The 15,539-nt window shown below is 57.4% G+C and overlaps 1 protein-coding gene across 2 annotated transcripts in view; it reads left to right on the top strand.

Annotated features, from left to right (window-relative positions):
- The first annotated feature begins 472 nt into the window (after positions 1 to 472).
- The window catches only part of FOXK1 (forkhead box K1), a 58,849-nt gene continuing 43,782 nt past the window's right edge, over positions 473 to 15,539 (top strand). Inside the window, exon 1 of one of the 2 annotated variants that reach the window (XM_019987696.2) lies at positions 473 to 1,122. In XM_019987696.2, coding sequence (XP_019843255.2) covers positions 620 to 1,122 — 503 coding nt within the window. In that variant the 5' untranslated portion in view covers positions 473 to 619. The remainder of the gene's footprint in view (positions 1,123 to 15,539) is intronic. The other variant, XM_070780282.1, reaches the window with a different exon arrangement.

Genomic DNA, 15,539 nt, shown 5'->3' with positions numbered 1-15,539 from the left:
TCTGTCTCCCTGCCCCACCCCCGCCCCGCATTAGACTGTAACGGATGTAAGGACCTAGGCGCCTGGCCTGCGTCCTGGGTCACTCGTGTAGCTACTTGTTGAGTGAATGGATGACTCCGAATTGGAACACAGGGCATCAGGGGTCGCCAGCACCTTCAAGCAAACTCCAGTTACAGCGCAAGACCCCTCAGTCTTGGTGCTTAAGTAGGATCGCACTTTGGGGTGTCGGGTGGAGCCTCTAGAGCCCAGGAGGCTGCTGACGTCAGTGGTCCCTTTCTGCAGCGAGTGACCCAGGATCGAAACTTTCCAGTGCGGCTTCTTCGGGGGGGGGGGGGTGGGGCGGGTGAGGGCGGGGGTTCCCCTCCCGCGTCCCGGGGCCGGAGGAGGCGGCTTCCCACGGCCGGGCGCGGCGGCGGCGGCAGCGGCGGCCAGGGTCCACCCCCGGGCGGGCGCGGCGGGCTAGGCGCGGCGAGCGGACACGTCCCCCTGGCGGCCCCGCGCGCGCCGCGCCCGGCGGCTCCGCTCCGAGCGCTCCGGGCCGGGATCCCGCGGCCGCCGCGCCCGGAGCCCCGCCCCACGCGCCGCGCCGCCGCCGGAGGCCGCCCGGAGCTGCGCGAACATGGCCGAGGTCGGCGAGGACGGCGGGGCCCGCGCCCTGCTGGCGCTGCGCTCGGCGCCCTGCAGCCCGGTGCTGTGCGCCGCCGCCTTCCCGCCCGCCGCGCCCGCCGCCGCTCCGTCGCCGCCGCCGCCGCCCGCCCAGCCCCCGCCACCCCCACCGCCGCCGCCGGGCGCGATCGCCGGGGGCGCGGGGGGCGCGGCGGGCGAGGCCCTGGTGGCCGCGGCCGCCGCCTCGGTGCGCCGGAGCCCCGGGCCCGCGCTAGCGCGCCTGGAGGGCCGCGAGTTCGAGTTCCTCATGCGGCAGCCCAGCGTCACCATCGGCCGCAACTCGTCGCAGGGCTCGGTGGACCTGAGCATGGGCCTGTCCAGCTTCATCTCGCGGCGCCACCTGCAGCTCAGCTTCCAGGAGCCGCACTTCTACCTGCGCTGCCTCGGCAAGAACGGCGTCTTCGTGGACGGGGCCTTCCAGCGGCGCGGCGCGCCAGCCCTGCAGCTGCCCAAGCAGTGAGTGCCGCGGCCCCCGCCCCGAGGACGGCCCTCCGACCCCTGACGGTCGCCCTTGCCCCTGGGCTTGGGGTCGCCGCCCCCCGCGCCCCATCCCTGCCCGCGTTGGACAGGAGTCACCTCCTGACCCCAGCCTACCTTGGGCCGGGGGCAGCCCCCACCCCCCATGCCGGGCCGGGCCTCAGGGTCGCCCTTGCCCCTCTTCCCAGCAGAGCGTGGGGTCTCCCCGTCTCCTCCCGATCTGGACACGGGGTCACTCTTGACCCCTGCCCTGACGGCGCCCAGGGCGTCGAGGGTCGCCCTTGCCCTCCCCCACAACCTGGACACCAGGGACCCTCTATCCCCGCCCCTTGTCTGGACTGCGGTGGCTCTCAAATGGACTGGCTGGAAGGGTTGCGCCAGGCAGTCTGCGGGGTCCCCAGGGTGGAGGGGGGGGACCCGGGAAGGTCAGGCCCCTTCAGGGGACAAGAGGTGAGTGGGCTGGGGTGGGGACAGGAAGTGTCCTCTCCTCTGTGTATCTGAGGATGCGGGCCAGGGGTCCCCATGACTCGGGCATCCAGGGCACAGTCGGGGTTCCTGGGCAGGAGGGTACGTCCCAGCGAGGAGGCAGGGAGAGGGGGACCCGCCACGCTTGGGGGACAGGCGGCCGATGCCCCGTGGGACTTCAGCAACACCCTCGTGTTCCCTGGCCCTTCCGGTTCCCAGCCTGCCTACCGCCCTATCCCGGAGGTCCTTGCTTTCTCCCGTCTGCGGTCAGGTCGCTGTGCAGGTAGTCATGCCGCGCTGGGCACTTTCTTTTTCTCTGTAGCAGTTGCTTCCCACTCCTCACCAGTGTTCTGCTTCTGCAGTGGACCTGTGTTCCAGAGTTGTCTCTGACTAATTACTCTCGCTTTTATAAGCACTCTGGGTCCACAGGATTTTTTGGTGGGGTGAGTCCCAGGGCCCAAAGCCTGTTTCTGTAACCTTCTCCCCTTTCTAAGATCTCAGCGCGTTTGGTTGTTAAGTATTGTACTGAGTAATTTTTCAGCATCAGCAAGGACTTACTGGTGTTTAGGGCCTGGGGAGTGTGGGGGGTGGAAGGTGAAGGCGTAGACAAACTTTGTTTTCCAAACATGAAAGCTGTGTGTTTCTGTAAAGCCAGGACTTGATGAATAACAGAATTGTCTTATCCAGTGGTTGCTGTCTCTCTGTTGTGTCTTTTCCACAACCTACACACTCCCCATCCAGGCCATTAGATGTGTGCTGGGGCCAGCCCCTCGCCTGGTGAGAAAGTGACAGGCAAGCAGTGCCTTTCCCCTCCCTGCCCTGTAGCCCTCGGAGGCCCAGTCTGCTAGGGCTTCTTTGTATAAATTCAGGTTCTGGAAGGGCGTCCGCCCAGCAGTCTTGTTTTCAGAGCTCCCTGCCCAGCCGCTGAGTGGGTGCAGCCCTGGCGAGGCGAGGCTCACCGAATCGTGAATGCACCAGTATTTTCTCTAAGTCAAGGGGAAGAAATTTCAGCCGGAGGAGTCCTCGGTTCACGCGCTGAATAGGCGAGTCCCCGGCCCATTGTTTGTGAAACGTGACTGGTGATCACGCTGCCTCCCTGGCCCTTGGAGCCAGCAGCCCGCACGGCTACCCCTCTCCGTCCGGGACCCTGCCCACAGCGCTCGTCGGGCTGTGTTCAGATTCACGCGCCAGGGCGATGGAGAATCCACACAGCACGACGGGCATGCTGGTGGAGAGACCCCTCGTGGACATCCGAGTCGGCCTTCCTGGGAGAGGGCAGTTGTTTCTCAGACCGTCCAGGCCTGTGGACAGACGTGTTGGAGCCTGCCTGGTTGGATGTTGTTTTTATTTGAGGAAGCTCAGCCTAGGTGGTCATGTCCATGGGACAGAGGGGCTGTTGAGAGCTGCTCTCTCGAGTTGGGGCAGGGGCTTCGGCTCAGCACGTGGAGAAGCGATCAGGCAGGGTTACTGAGCCCAGAGGAAGGAAGTTGGCTGTGCGCACTGGGTGTCACCTCGGGATGGGAAGTTTGCTGCTGACTGTCAAAGAATGGCAGCAGCGAAGTCCGTTTCCTCTCAGGCCTCAGTGGCCGGTGTCGCCACGAGCGCACGAAGCTGTGGTGTTTCTCCGTCGTACTTTGAGAGAGTGCTTACCCTAGTGGGCGCTGCATCGCCCGCTTATGGTGGGCGCTGCCCGAGACCTGGGGCTCTTTGTGCGGGTCGTCCTGCTGGGCGCTCCCGTGTGCCACCCTGCACACACACGCACCCCCTCCCGCACACACACGTGCCCCCACACACACACACAAGCACCCCTGCACACCACCACCCCCGCCCCGCACACACACGCACCCCTGCACACCACCACCCCTGCCCCACACACACACGCACCCCTGCGCACACACATGCACCCCCCCGCACGCACACACACACCCGCCCCCCCCCCCACACACGCACCCTTGCACACCACCACCCCCGCCCCGCACACACACGCACCCCTGCGCACACATGCCCCCCCTTGCACACACACGTGCCCCCGCACACACATACACACACCCCTCCTGCACACACATGCACCCCCACGCACACACACGCACCCCCCTCCCGCACACACACGCACCCCCCCACACACACACACCCTTGCACACCACCACCCCCCGCCCCGCACACACATGCACCCCTGCAGACACATACCCCACACACACACACACACGCACCCCGGCACACACATGCCCCCCCACACACACACGCACCCGGGCATACACACGCGCCCCCCACACACACACACATGCATCCCTGCACACCACCACCACCCCCCCCCGCCCCGCACACACATGCCACCCCACACAGCTCCCCGGGCCGTCCCTTCTGTCCCTCCCCCGACTCAGGGACGCACGAGGTGGCGAGGAAACCCAGAATATACCCACCTTTGTGACTACGAGTAGGTTTTTCCAAAACTAAAATGAAACACTTTTGAAATTACTGGCAGGAAAAGAAAACTGCTTGTGACAGCCCTGGGGGCCGACCCTGCTGGGTGACCGTGAGAACTGGGGGGGCGATGCTGTCAGTCCCGCTGCGGCCCCTCCCCTGCAGATCTCCGGGGCCCCCCGGGGCCCCAGGCCTGGGCGCGGCGCCCGTCAGCTTCACGTGGAGACAGGCCCGCCAGCACTCGGTGTGTAAAAAGCGCGGTGTTTACAGGCTTGTTTGCCGATGAGGAATCAGTGACCGAGCCTGCAGCTCCCCCCGGTGCGGGGGGAAGAGCGTCCCGAGGCTCTGGGTTTCTGAGGCGGGTGGTCGCCGGGCCTCTCCTGGGCCCTGCGGGCGGGCGTGGTTCCTGTGTGTGGCTGGAGGTCGTCAGGCCAGCAGATCTGCAGTTTGCATCAGATGGAACCTGTGAACTAAAGGAGGGGGACCCCGCACGGCCTCGGGCTTGCTCTCTCGTCTCCCCTTTCCAACCGTCTTTCCCAAAAGCGTCATAAAATAAGCATGTGAACATGTGGACGTGAGTTTTTACAGTAAAAGCAAGACTTTGCTTGTGGTGGCTTCCGCAGGCGGTGACACTAATGGGATTCTTTTTACTTTTCTGCGCGTCCCAAGTTTTCTGTGATGAGCATAGGTCTTTTTTTCCTTCTTTTGAAGACTTTTCATTGCAGAATTTCAAGCGTAGTGACAGTGGTTCCCGGTGCCGTCGCCCAGCTCCCACGGCTGCCGCGCTATGGCCAAGCTTGTTTTATCTGCATCCCCCCGCCCCCCACGCGTCGCAACTGTCCGAGCACTCCGTCTGTAAATATTTCAACAAAAGATAAAGATTCCTTTTTCAAAAAACCTAACCACAGTGTCGTTATCACACGTAAAAAATTAATAACAATCTCTTACTATAATCAAATTTCCAATGAGTGTTTGGATTTCCCTTCCCTTCTCTTTCTTTTCTCACAGTGAGTTCCTTCGAATCAGGAACCAAATCAGGTCCAGACGCTGTGATTGGCTGGCGTGTCTCTCACATCTCTTTCAAACTGCAGGCTCGTCTCATCCCCCCTCCCCTCTCTCCCTTTTTTTGTCCCTGATGAAGAAACAGGGTCATTGGTCCCGTACACTTTCCCACGGTCTCTCTTCCCAGATTGCATTCCCGTGGTGTCTACTGCGTCCTCTCCCTTGGCGTTCTGTAAATCAGTTTTCGGACCTGGAGCTTTGGTCAGACTCGGGTCCAATGCCTTTTTTTTTTTTGGCCAAGCCTGCCCCGCGGGCAGAGGCCGGGCAGGCACGTGCCTGTCCCCGTGGCGGGCTTCTGATGGGCGCTGCCCGCGCCCCTCGGCCTGTTGTCCCCAGTCCTCCCATCGTTGATGGTGGCCGCCGGCACGTGTCCCGGGCCGTGCTGACGCAGTCTGCCCTCCGAAAGGCGTGTCGTGAACGGAGATGTTACGGATCATGGCCTCTGCAGGCATCCCGTGATAAAAATTAATTGTAACCACCAAAGCATTTAACTACATAAATAATTGTTCAGGCGCTATGAAAACATACAGGCTTCTCTGCTGGCGCCTGTGGTAAGGAGCCTACCTGCCAACGCAGGAGACACAAGAGACGCAGGTTCGGTCCCAGGGTTGGAAAGGTCCCCTGGAGAAGGAAACGGCAACCCGCTCCAGTACCCTCGCCTGGAAAATCCCATGAAGAGAGGGGCCTGGCAGGCTGCCGTCCATGGGGTCACAAAGAGTCGGACACAACTGAGCTTGCGCACTGTGGACCCATACAGGACATGCTTGTTGCTGTTCCAGCTGGTCACTGGAAGAATATTGAATTTGTTACTAACCATCTTAGGGTAGTCACCAGGTTGAAATATATTGAAATTAATGGGAAAATGCCCAAGACTTGGTGAGGACTGCAGGTGTGGGTGGAAGGCCTCAGGGCCCAGCATCCCCAGGGAGAGCAGCTGGCTCCTGTCCTCCCTACCCTCCTCCCTGTCCCCCACCCCCACCCTCAGCCCGCCGAGTGCCGCGGGGGCCCCCCAGACGCGGTCTCTCCATCCTGGGCGGCAGGTCGGGAGCAGGCCTGCATGCAGAGCTGGGGGCGCCTTTGGGGCAGGGAGGGCGTCAGGTCCCAGGGGTGAAGAGGTGAGACTTCGTGGTGCTGGCTGTGTTTCCGTGTGGAGAGGAGAGCGGTGGGCAGGGAGCAGGGCCACGTGCGGCCGTGTGTGGAGCCAGGGGCCCATAGAGCCCCGTGGACACGGTCATCAGGCCTGACCCCTGAGGACTGGGTGCGGGGGGCCGGGGGGCCGGAGAGAAAGAGATGCAGCCGAAAGGCCTCCTAAAGGAGGCGTGCTCTCATCTGGTGATGGAGCCGGCCAGGCGGCGTGTGTCTAGAAGCTCCGGGCACGGTGCCCACGTGGAATGAAACTCAGGGGAGGTTGGAGGGGCGTGCCGTGGAAGAAACGGAGCTTTGGAGTCCAGCTAGTCGGATCTGGATGGTGTAGTTGAAATACGAAATGTGGCATTTTCTCTAAGTAGGAGCTTTGTTGTGTGTTTCTTACTGTGTGCTCAGTCACATCAGTCATGTCCGACTCTTTGTGACCCCATGGACCGTGCCCTCCCGGCTCCTCTGTCCATCGGATTCTCCAGGCAGGAATACTGGAGCAGGTTGCCGTGCCTTCCTCCAGGGCGTCTTCCCGACCCAGGGATCAAGCCCACATCTCCTGCATCTTCTGCTTTGCAGGTGGACTCCGTACCTGTTGAGCCGTCGGTTGGCAATTATTGTGTTATCACATATGCCAGTTCAAAGAATGTGTCTTGTTAAAAACTTACTTTAAAAACATTTGTAGGCGTGTATTAATAGCAAAGTGAGAGTTCGTGCATTGAGTCTATGTTCCAGTATTGAATTCACATTGGCTGTTTTGGACTCCTCCTGTGTAAAAAAGTTTCTATAGTTCTTAAAAAAATCAATCTGTGGTAAGGATGGTTTTTATTATGCAGTATGTGTTGAATTTATAATAAACTTATGAAAGTCTTCATCGTTGATGAAGGAATGGAATTGGTAGGTGCTAAAAGAGCATTGAGAAGAGTTTTAGTGGCGTTCATAGTACTTTTGAAAAAGACACGGCTCTGTTCACAATTACGTGCTGGCGTGAAAGGAAAGCATTTGATGTGTAGATACGGTAATTTACCCTGTGCTGTTTCTGCATCTTGCGAATGTCAGGGGATAAACTTGCTAAGTTAATGACAACTCGAATTACAGCAGTGCCTCATTTCCATAATTACCCTGCATTTAAAGCATTTCATATTAAAATGAGAGGGTTATATAAAATGCATTTACTTTGATTTCCTGGAAAATAGGCCCTCGCATTTGTGACTTGTTATGAGATTTTCTAGTTCATTCTCGTGGCTTCTGTGGCTTCTCACGAGTTTCTAGTTTTCTGGTAAAAAATGTTGCTGGTAGATCTAAAAAGAAAGAGAAATGTAGCCTGCCTGTGTGCACGCGTTTCACGGCCCCGGAGAGGAAGGCTCTGCACCATGGCCCGGTGCACCTGGCCTCGCGCTGGCTCAGTGGCCGCCGGCCCGCGGCTGCACCCTGGGGCCTGGCGGGCTCTGCCTGGGTGCGGGGCGAGCCCGTGGGGGGCTCGCTTTGCTTAGCCCTGAGGGCTCCGCGTCCGTTCCTGAGGCTCCTCTCCCCTAAGAGCCAGCTCAGGTGTGGGTATTTGTTGGCGGTGACTCCGTTAGAAAGGAGTTAGGAAGGAACTCTCGTCCTTAGTCACTGGGGACGTGTTTAACTGTTTGTTTACCGGGGAGCCCAGAGAGCTCTTGTTTATATGGGGTGTGTCTGTTACAGTTGCCACATTGGAAATTGCCCTGAGAAAAGAAGGTTTATGTATTTATTAATCTATTTAAAAATAGCAATAAGAGGCCTATTTCAAAAATAACTTTCTATGAGAAAATAGCTCCGTCTCCCCAAACAAAAGAAACTGGGATGGGTGTTCATTTCTTGGTAAGCGTCCTTTAAGTCTGCCCTGATTGATGCAAGACCTGACTCTCCCCGGCCGGCCTCTGCTTACCGTGTTGTGATACGTTGCTTCAGCTAAGTTTCCTGGGAAAGGGAGGAGAGTTTTCTAGTCTTTGGGCAAGTTGTGGGAGTTCTCCCATGCCTCTCCAGGCTGGACAGCAGTGGTTTCTTGAAAGTTGACTGCAGGATGCCATCTGCAACCTCATCCCTGGACTTTAAAACCGAACATTAAAACCCGTTGCCCTCTCTTGTGTTTTGAAAAAATCTTTACCCATGGGTGATTTTGTAGCCTCATGCTTTGGTCATTGAGGAAAATACCAATTGAATTATGCAGATGTAATGTCAACATATCTTATTATACAAATGTTTTATTTTTGTTCTATCGTTAGTTACTTTTGATCCACTCGAACCCAATAACTCACGTCTTTGAAAATAGAAATCTTTGAAAGGATCAGTCTTCCTGATGTAGTTTAATTTTGCTCTAAAAGTTGAGTGAGAGCACATTTTGTAGAAGTAAGTCAGTGTTGTTGCCAGCCTTTCTGAGCATCCTGCGGCATGATTGGCTTAAATTCTAGTGTTTTCGTACGTGCAGTCAGTTCTGGATTAGCTCAGGTGGAGCTGTCCAGCCCACCAGTGACTTCTGCTCCTTCCCTGCCCCTGGAGGGGTGCCGTGGGGTCCCTGGGGGCTCCCCTCCCTTTCCCTCCAGCTGCGGCCGTGGACCCACCAGGAAATGGGAGAGCGAGGCCAGCGGTCATGGAGTGACTCAGCCCTCTAGGACGTCAGGGACAACATGGGATTTTATGGCATTATTCCTTGTTTGGGATTTTTCGTGAACCCTTTCTAAGCACAATTATAAAACAAGACTGGGCCCCTTTTGGTGAACATAAACCTTCCTTCCCTCCTCCTGCTCCCATCTCCTCCAAGTGGATGTCTTTCTGTCTGTCTGTCTGTGTCTTCCCTCCCCCAGTAGCTCGGCGTCACACACAGCATCAGGCCCATCTTCTGTCCCATTCTGGAAAGACTGCCTGTCGTGGTTTGTGTCAGAAAAGCCCGAGGGTCTTGCTGTGTTTCTGGATGAGCGGCTGTGAGGTCAGATGCGCTGGGACCGGCCCCCCCCCCACACACACCCCCATCGTCGCCTTTCTCTGAGTCACAGATGCTCTAGGTGAAGGGCCAGTCTAGGTGCTGACCTGATGAGGCGAGCGTGCCATCAGCTGGGGACGCGCAGTGCTGGGCTGGGGGTGGCTGCAGGGAGCCGGGCGTGGGTCCTGGAGAGCCTGCCCGGAAACCCCGCGCCCGCCCCCGTGTCTGGTTTGGATACGTTTACAGAGGAGGTTGAGGAGCCTCCGTGTGTTACCAGGAAGCCTCGCTGGAGCGTTCGTCAGTGAAAGGTAGCCTGTAAACTCAGTGCTGCTCCCGATCCCATGTGGAAAGGCTGTCAGGATGAAGCCCGATGTTTCTCATGACGGAGTGGCTGGCAGCAGACCGGCTGGCGCCCAGGGCCCATGTGAAGAGGACGACGGCCCGGTGGAAGTTTGTGCCCACCCCCCCCACCCCGCCCCCGCCACGGGGACATAAGTGTCTGGTCTGCTCGGCAGTTACGTGCCCCACGCTGGGAACAGTGACTCATTGTGGCCGGAGGAAAACACCTTCGCTCAGAGTGCCCGGCTGGGCTGGACCCCACGTGTACCAGCGCCTGCTGCCTGCAGCGCCCGGCCCTCAGGGTGGCTCAGCCGACCGTCGGGCTTTCTCAGCAGTTCAGTCTTTCCCTGGCGTGGCGCTGGGAGCAGGTTCCAGGCCCCTCCCCGGGTGGCCGGGCGGGGATCTTCCCAGTGTTTGGAACACCCTGCAGCAAAAGAAGTGCCCAGCAGGACTGCCCGGGCCCCGCATGGCTGTTGACACTTGAAATGTGGCTCATGTAACCAGAGAGCTGATTTTTTTTTGGCTGTGTGGTGTGCGTGTGGGATCTTAGTTTCCCAACCAGGAGTGGAACCCAGGGCCCCTGTAGTGGACTCAGGGGGCCCAGCCACTGAACTGCCAGGAGAGCCCCTGAGTTCTAATTTTTATTTTGCTTTTCAGTTTTTGTTGTCAATCAGTCAATAAGTTGTGTCCAAGTCCCTCTGACCCCATGGACTGCAGTACACCAGGCTTCCTGTCCTTCACTATCTCCCAGAGCTTGCTCAAAACTCATGTCCATTGAGTTGGTGATTCTATCCAAGCATCTCATTCTCTGTCATCCTCTTCTCCCACCTTTAATCTTTCTCAGCATCAGGGCTTTTCCCAATGAGTCGGCTTTTCACATCAGGTGGCCAAAGTATTGGGAGTTTCAGCTTCAGCATTAGTCCTTCCAATGAGTATTCAGGACTGATCTCCTTTAGGATGGACCGGTTGGATCTCCTTGCAGTCCAAGGGACTCTCAAGAGTCTTCGCCAGCACCACAGCTCAAAAGCATCAGTTCTCTGGCACTCAGCCTTCTTTGTGGTCCAGCTCTCACATCCGTCCTGCCCGTGTGTGGGGCTGTCCCCGGGCAACCTTGGGGAGGTGGTGGGTCTGTGGATGCCCAGGCCCCAGGGCATGGCTGCCACCACAGTTTACTCCACTGGCCTCCGAAGCATGCGTCTTGCTTCTGCCGTGTACCTCGAAGTGTGGGGTTGGGAAAGCCTGATCCAGGCCATGGGGTCAGGTCGCGTGTGGGGCAAGTGGTCCTTCCGCAGAGGAGGGCCCCGTTCAGTGTCTGCCACCCTGAACCGCAGCTAAGTCCAGATGGACGGCTTCTGTGTTTCCCTTCGTTGCCTCAGTACTTGAAGTCAGAGGAAGAAAGTCAGGGGATCTGAGACACAACTCCTGTGGGTGTTGAAGACGAAGGCAAATTTGCAGCTTTGCAGGAAGTTAACAGTGAAAACCCTCTCCCTGGCCCTTTGTAGCCCTGGGTGCGTTGATTATGGACAGATCCCCTGCGAGTCCAGCTCCCTAAGGCTCGTGTTTGGGTTTCTGTCCTTGCAGACTTTTCCCTCCTTGCTGAGCAGGTGAGTACCTGTCCAGAGTTGGAGTGGACACCTGCTTGGACCGGGTTGCTCTGGTCTGTGTGCCTGTGAGGGGCCCGTGTGTTGACCTGGCAGGACTTCCTGGGCCAGTCACTTGCTGAGTGGACACTGGCCCTCGTCCCTCTGGTCCTGTGTCCCTCTCAGGGATCTGGAGGTTCCTTGAGGGTGGCACTCACACGCATGGCCCCTGGGACACTCCGCATCTGTGGAGCGGATCTGTGTGCCTGATCTTGTGTGGCCTGCAGGTGGCTGGACAGGGTCCGTTCCAACATCTTACTCACAGGAAGTCCAAAACAGTTGTTTCTGACCAGTGGTTAGAAAACTCTTTGAGTGGCCAGGCCAGGACCCAGGCGGGTGCCATCCAGTGTCGTGTCCGCTCATCCTGACCCCCTCATCAGCTCAGTCTGCACCCGGCCTGCGGGGAGTCGTGCGGGGCCCTTGGATGGGCTTGGGCCCGGGCCCCTTCCCCAGGCTCCTGTTGGTCAGGTTTTCCTGGCGTTCGGCCACGCCGTGTCTCGGCATGTAGCACCTGCCGGGGCTACAGAATCCAGACTGCATGGTCGCCAGCATCACAGCCAGAATCTGCAAGTCCTCTTCACTAGGAGCCCCATGCCCCTTGTCACATTTAATCCCGGGCATTTATAGACTTCTCTCGGGGCTGGGTAACGTGATGGGGACTTTTCTCCCTGATCATTTTCTAAAGGTCAGAGCTCACAGGTAGGAAAAGGGGGCCCTTTCCCTTCACTCTGGAGTGTGTATTTCCCCAGAGTAAGAGTGTGTCCATCGCCAGGTCTGGCCCTGAGTCCGGGCAGTGTGACAGAACCTGTTTTCCGGCGGCCCTCTTCTTGGTTCCGTCACCAGCTGGGCTGGGTCCAGGCTGGAGGCTGCGCCCAGGGCCCCGTCTCCAGTGACCTTGACGCTCTTAAGAGAAAACAGGAGTCACTGAGTTGGAGGGACTCGATTTTCAGCTGGTCTGTCCAATCTGACGACGTCCTGATTGGGTTCTGGGGAAGCGTCTCTGGCTGGAACGCTGGCCCGGGCCGCGTGCCCTTTCTGAGTGTTGCACACACGTGGGCCTTCTCGACTGGATCGTGTGGCCACTAGGAGGATTTTGTGCTGTCGGGCTCCTCCACCAAATAGTTACTGGTGTTCTTGTGATTAGTAATCTCTGAGATTCGGTACTGGAATAAAACAGTAATTTCTAATCCAGCCACATTTACCCCTTCTATAGCAGTGTTTTAATTCACTCTCAGTGATGGGAGTTGGCTTGGCTGGGCCCCCCGGCAGGGGCAGCGACTGGCTCACCCCGGGCAGGACCCCGAGAGGTGGGCAGGCGGGGCTCTAATCTCACACCAGCCTCCTGTGTGCCTGACCATCACCACGGCGTTCGTGCACCACAAACGGGGGTGCAGGGCACTTTGCAAAGGAAAAGCTGTGCCTTGGAGGGGGAAGCCCGGGACTGATGAAATAACTCGCACGTTATGGAAGGCGTTTTAAGAAATACAGGAAAGTGCAGAGGACAGTGTAACGTGTCCTCCGTCATGTCCGGTCATTTTCTGTTTTTTTTTCTAAAGAAACGACAGGTCGCAGGTGACTTTGGGGTCCCCTGAGTTCCCGAGACCCTTAGGAGTTTGATTCTAGTCCTTCGTCATACCTTCCCGACCCAGAGCCGTCTCCGAGTGATGCTTGTGCAGTTGTGTGTGTGTCTGTGGTGGCGGGGGGCCGATTTACATGAGTGGGGTCTCACCGTCAGTGTGCTTCCACGGCTGCAGGAGGAGTGCTTCATGGGCGAGACGGTCAGATGCACGGCCGACCGTGTCTTCACAGCCCCGAGGCCTGACCGCTGCCCTTCCCGGCCCCGCAGCCTCCAGTCCCGCCTTCCTTCCCCTGTCCCGCCTGCTCCAGCGCTCACACCCCTGCACCCGTGCACTCCCAGGCCTCACCCCAGCATCCCTGCCCACCCCTCATCCCATCCGGGGCCCCGGGCTCACCCTCAGCCGCCATCCCTGAGCTCACGGCTGGATCCGGGGGGCCCCAGCGGGCCTCCGCTGGTCCCCTGCCTGGTGCGCCCGCGGTCGCCCAGTGGCGCTGCCGCGGGGCCGGGTGGGCCAGCAATGTGTGCTCTGCGTCCCCCGGGTCTTCCTGGAGCTTACACCCGTGCGTTTCCCGTATGACACGTATGTGTTGCTGCCCCACTAACCTGGAAGGTCTTGGGGGTGAGGTCCGTGCATGGAAGTGTTCATGCGGCAGTTGGTCAGGGTTACCTGGGCCTTTGCCCCGCAGCGCACCCCAGAGGTGTGCGGCCCTTCCCGAGGAAGGGCCTCGGGACTCGGAACCACGCTTGGAATAGTCCTGGCCAGACAGGTGGCCGCCCTGCCCGCCCAGCAGCAGGCTGAGCCGGCGGGCCCTGTCCCCGCCGTCCACCTCCCCTGCGGGCGTCTTCCGAGCTGCCCGGTGTCCCCGGACACTGTCCACAAGTACAGGGGTCCTGTAAGACACTCGGCCCATATTTGGGGGCAGTTGGTTCTTCAAGTCTCTAGGAGCCTGGTGGACCTCAGTCCCCATATGGGGACACAACTGAGCAACCAAAGGGCAACAGCAGGTTTCTCCCTCTCGACGGGCCTGTGACCTGTAGGGACTGAGCCGGAGCCCTGGGGACTCAGCACCCACAGGTGTGTCTCCCTTTTCTGGGCAGATCCACCAGTCTCTCTGTTACAGCTCCTTGTGAAGTGAAGTGAAAGTCGCTCAGTCGTGTCCAACTCTTTGCAACCCCATGGACTATACAATCCGTGGAATTCTCCAGGCCAGAATCCTGGAGTGGGCAGCCTTTCCCTTCTCCAGGGGATCCCAGGTGATCTCCAGGGGATCAACCCAGGGATCGAACCCAGGTCTCCTGCATTGCAGGCAGATTCTTTACCAGCTGAGCCACCGGGAAGCCCCGCAGCTCCTTCTGGTCATCAGTGTCTCAGCCTTCACTTTTTATCATTTTCAGAAGTGTAATTTCATTTTTTTTCCCCCTGCCATTTAAGCAGCCAAGGAAATCTGATGTGTTTTTAACATGATAACTATTTTTTTTAATGCTGAAAAATTGATAAAGCCGGTCACTTTTTTAAAGGCACCGGTGAGGGTCTCTATCTTTGGAGAACTTGTCTGTCCAGAGGCTTTTTTCCAGAGGGCTCCATGACTCCATGAATAACGAACGCAGTAGTTAATCCTCGCCAGAGCAGAGGAGTTGAAAGTCTTGAATTCTCAAGCTTATTGGCGAGTTTGCTTTCTCAGCCTGCATTATCTGATTTTCTTAAAAGTCAAAATTCTTCAGAGTCATTTCTTTTCTGGAAAAGTCTGTTTTTAAAAGAAAGCCAAAAAAACACACATTAGCTTGACATCACACATCTATGCAGCCTTTACTATTTCAAACCTTTTGGTGTTACATATGCAACCTGCGCCCATACAAACTTTGGAAAATGCAGAAATGTGGGGAGAAGAGCCCCGGACAGCGGCCCCCATGGAGGTGACCGCTGCTGCCTTCGGAGTGTTCCTTGCGCCTTGTTTCCTTTTTAAAAAACAAAACAAAACACTAGAGCAGGGGCTCTGCTGAAACTGCATATTTGCAATTTCACTGCTGCTGGGGAATTGGAATCCGTCTAGCCAGGGGCTCTAAAGCACCTTTTTTATGTTAATATCTGTGTGGCTGAGTAGATTAGGGCCCTGAGCCCAGAGTTGGTCTTTAAACGGAAGGGAGGGTCCCCGAAGAGTCTGGCCTCGGGACCTAATACCCTGGGGTTGGGCAGAGTCGGGGGCGGGTTGGGGTGGGACTCCCCTCCCCCATCCCCGTGGGCCCCAGTTCCTAGCGGCCAGATCAGATAAGGCTCTTGGTAACCAAAACGCTATTGCTAAGGCCTCCCCAGACAGCCATTTTGCTTTTTTGCATTTCTTTTCCATGGGGATGGTCTTGATCCCTGTCTCCTGTACAAAGTCACGAACCTCAGTCCATAGTTCATCAGGCACTCTTATCTATCAGACCTAGTCCCTTAAATCTATTTCTCACTTCCACTGTATAATCGTAAGGGATTTGATTTAGGTCATACCTGAATGGTCTAGTGGTTTTCACTACTTTCTTCAATTTCAGTCTGAATTTGACAATAAGGAGTTCATGATCTGAGCCACAGTCAGCTCCTGGTCTTGTTTTTGTTGACTGTATAGAGCTTCTTCATCTTTGGCTGCAAAGAATATAATCCATCTGATTTCGGTGTTGACCATCTGGTGATGTCCATGTGTAGAGTCTTCTCTTGTGTTGTTGGAAGAGGGTGTTTATTATGACCAGTGCATTTTCTTGGCAAAACTCTATTAGTCTTTGCCCTGCTTCATTCCGTATTCCAAGGCCAAATTTGCCTGTTACTCCAGGTGTT

The sequence above is a fragment of the Bos indicus genome, chromosome 25, assembly GCF_029378745.1.
Source record: "Bos indicus isolate NIAB-ARS_2022 breed Sahiwal x Tharparkar chromosome 25, NIAB-ARS_B.indTharparkar_mat_pri_1.0, whole genome shotgun sequence".
In the NCBI taxonomy this organism is placed as follows: domain Eukaryota; kingdom Metazoa; phylum Chordata; class Mammalia; order Artiodactyla; family Bovidae; genus Bos; species Bos indicus.
The sequence above is the reverse complement of the archived record's forward strand: the minus strand, read 5'-3'. Positions and strand labels throughout refer to the sequence as shown.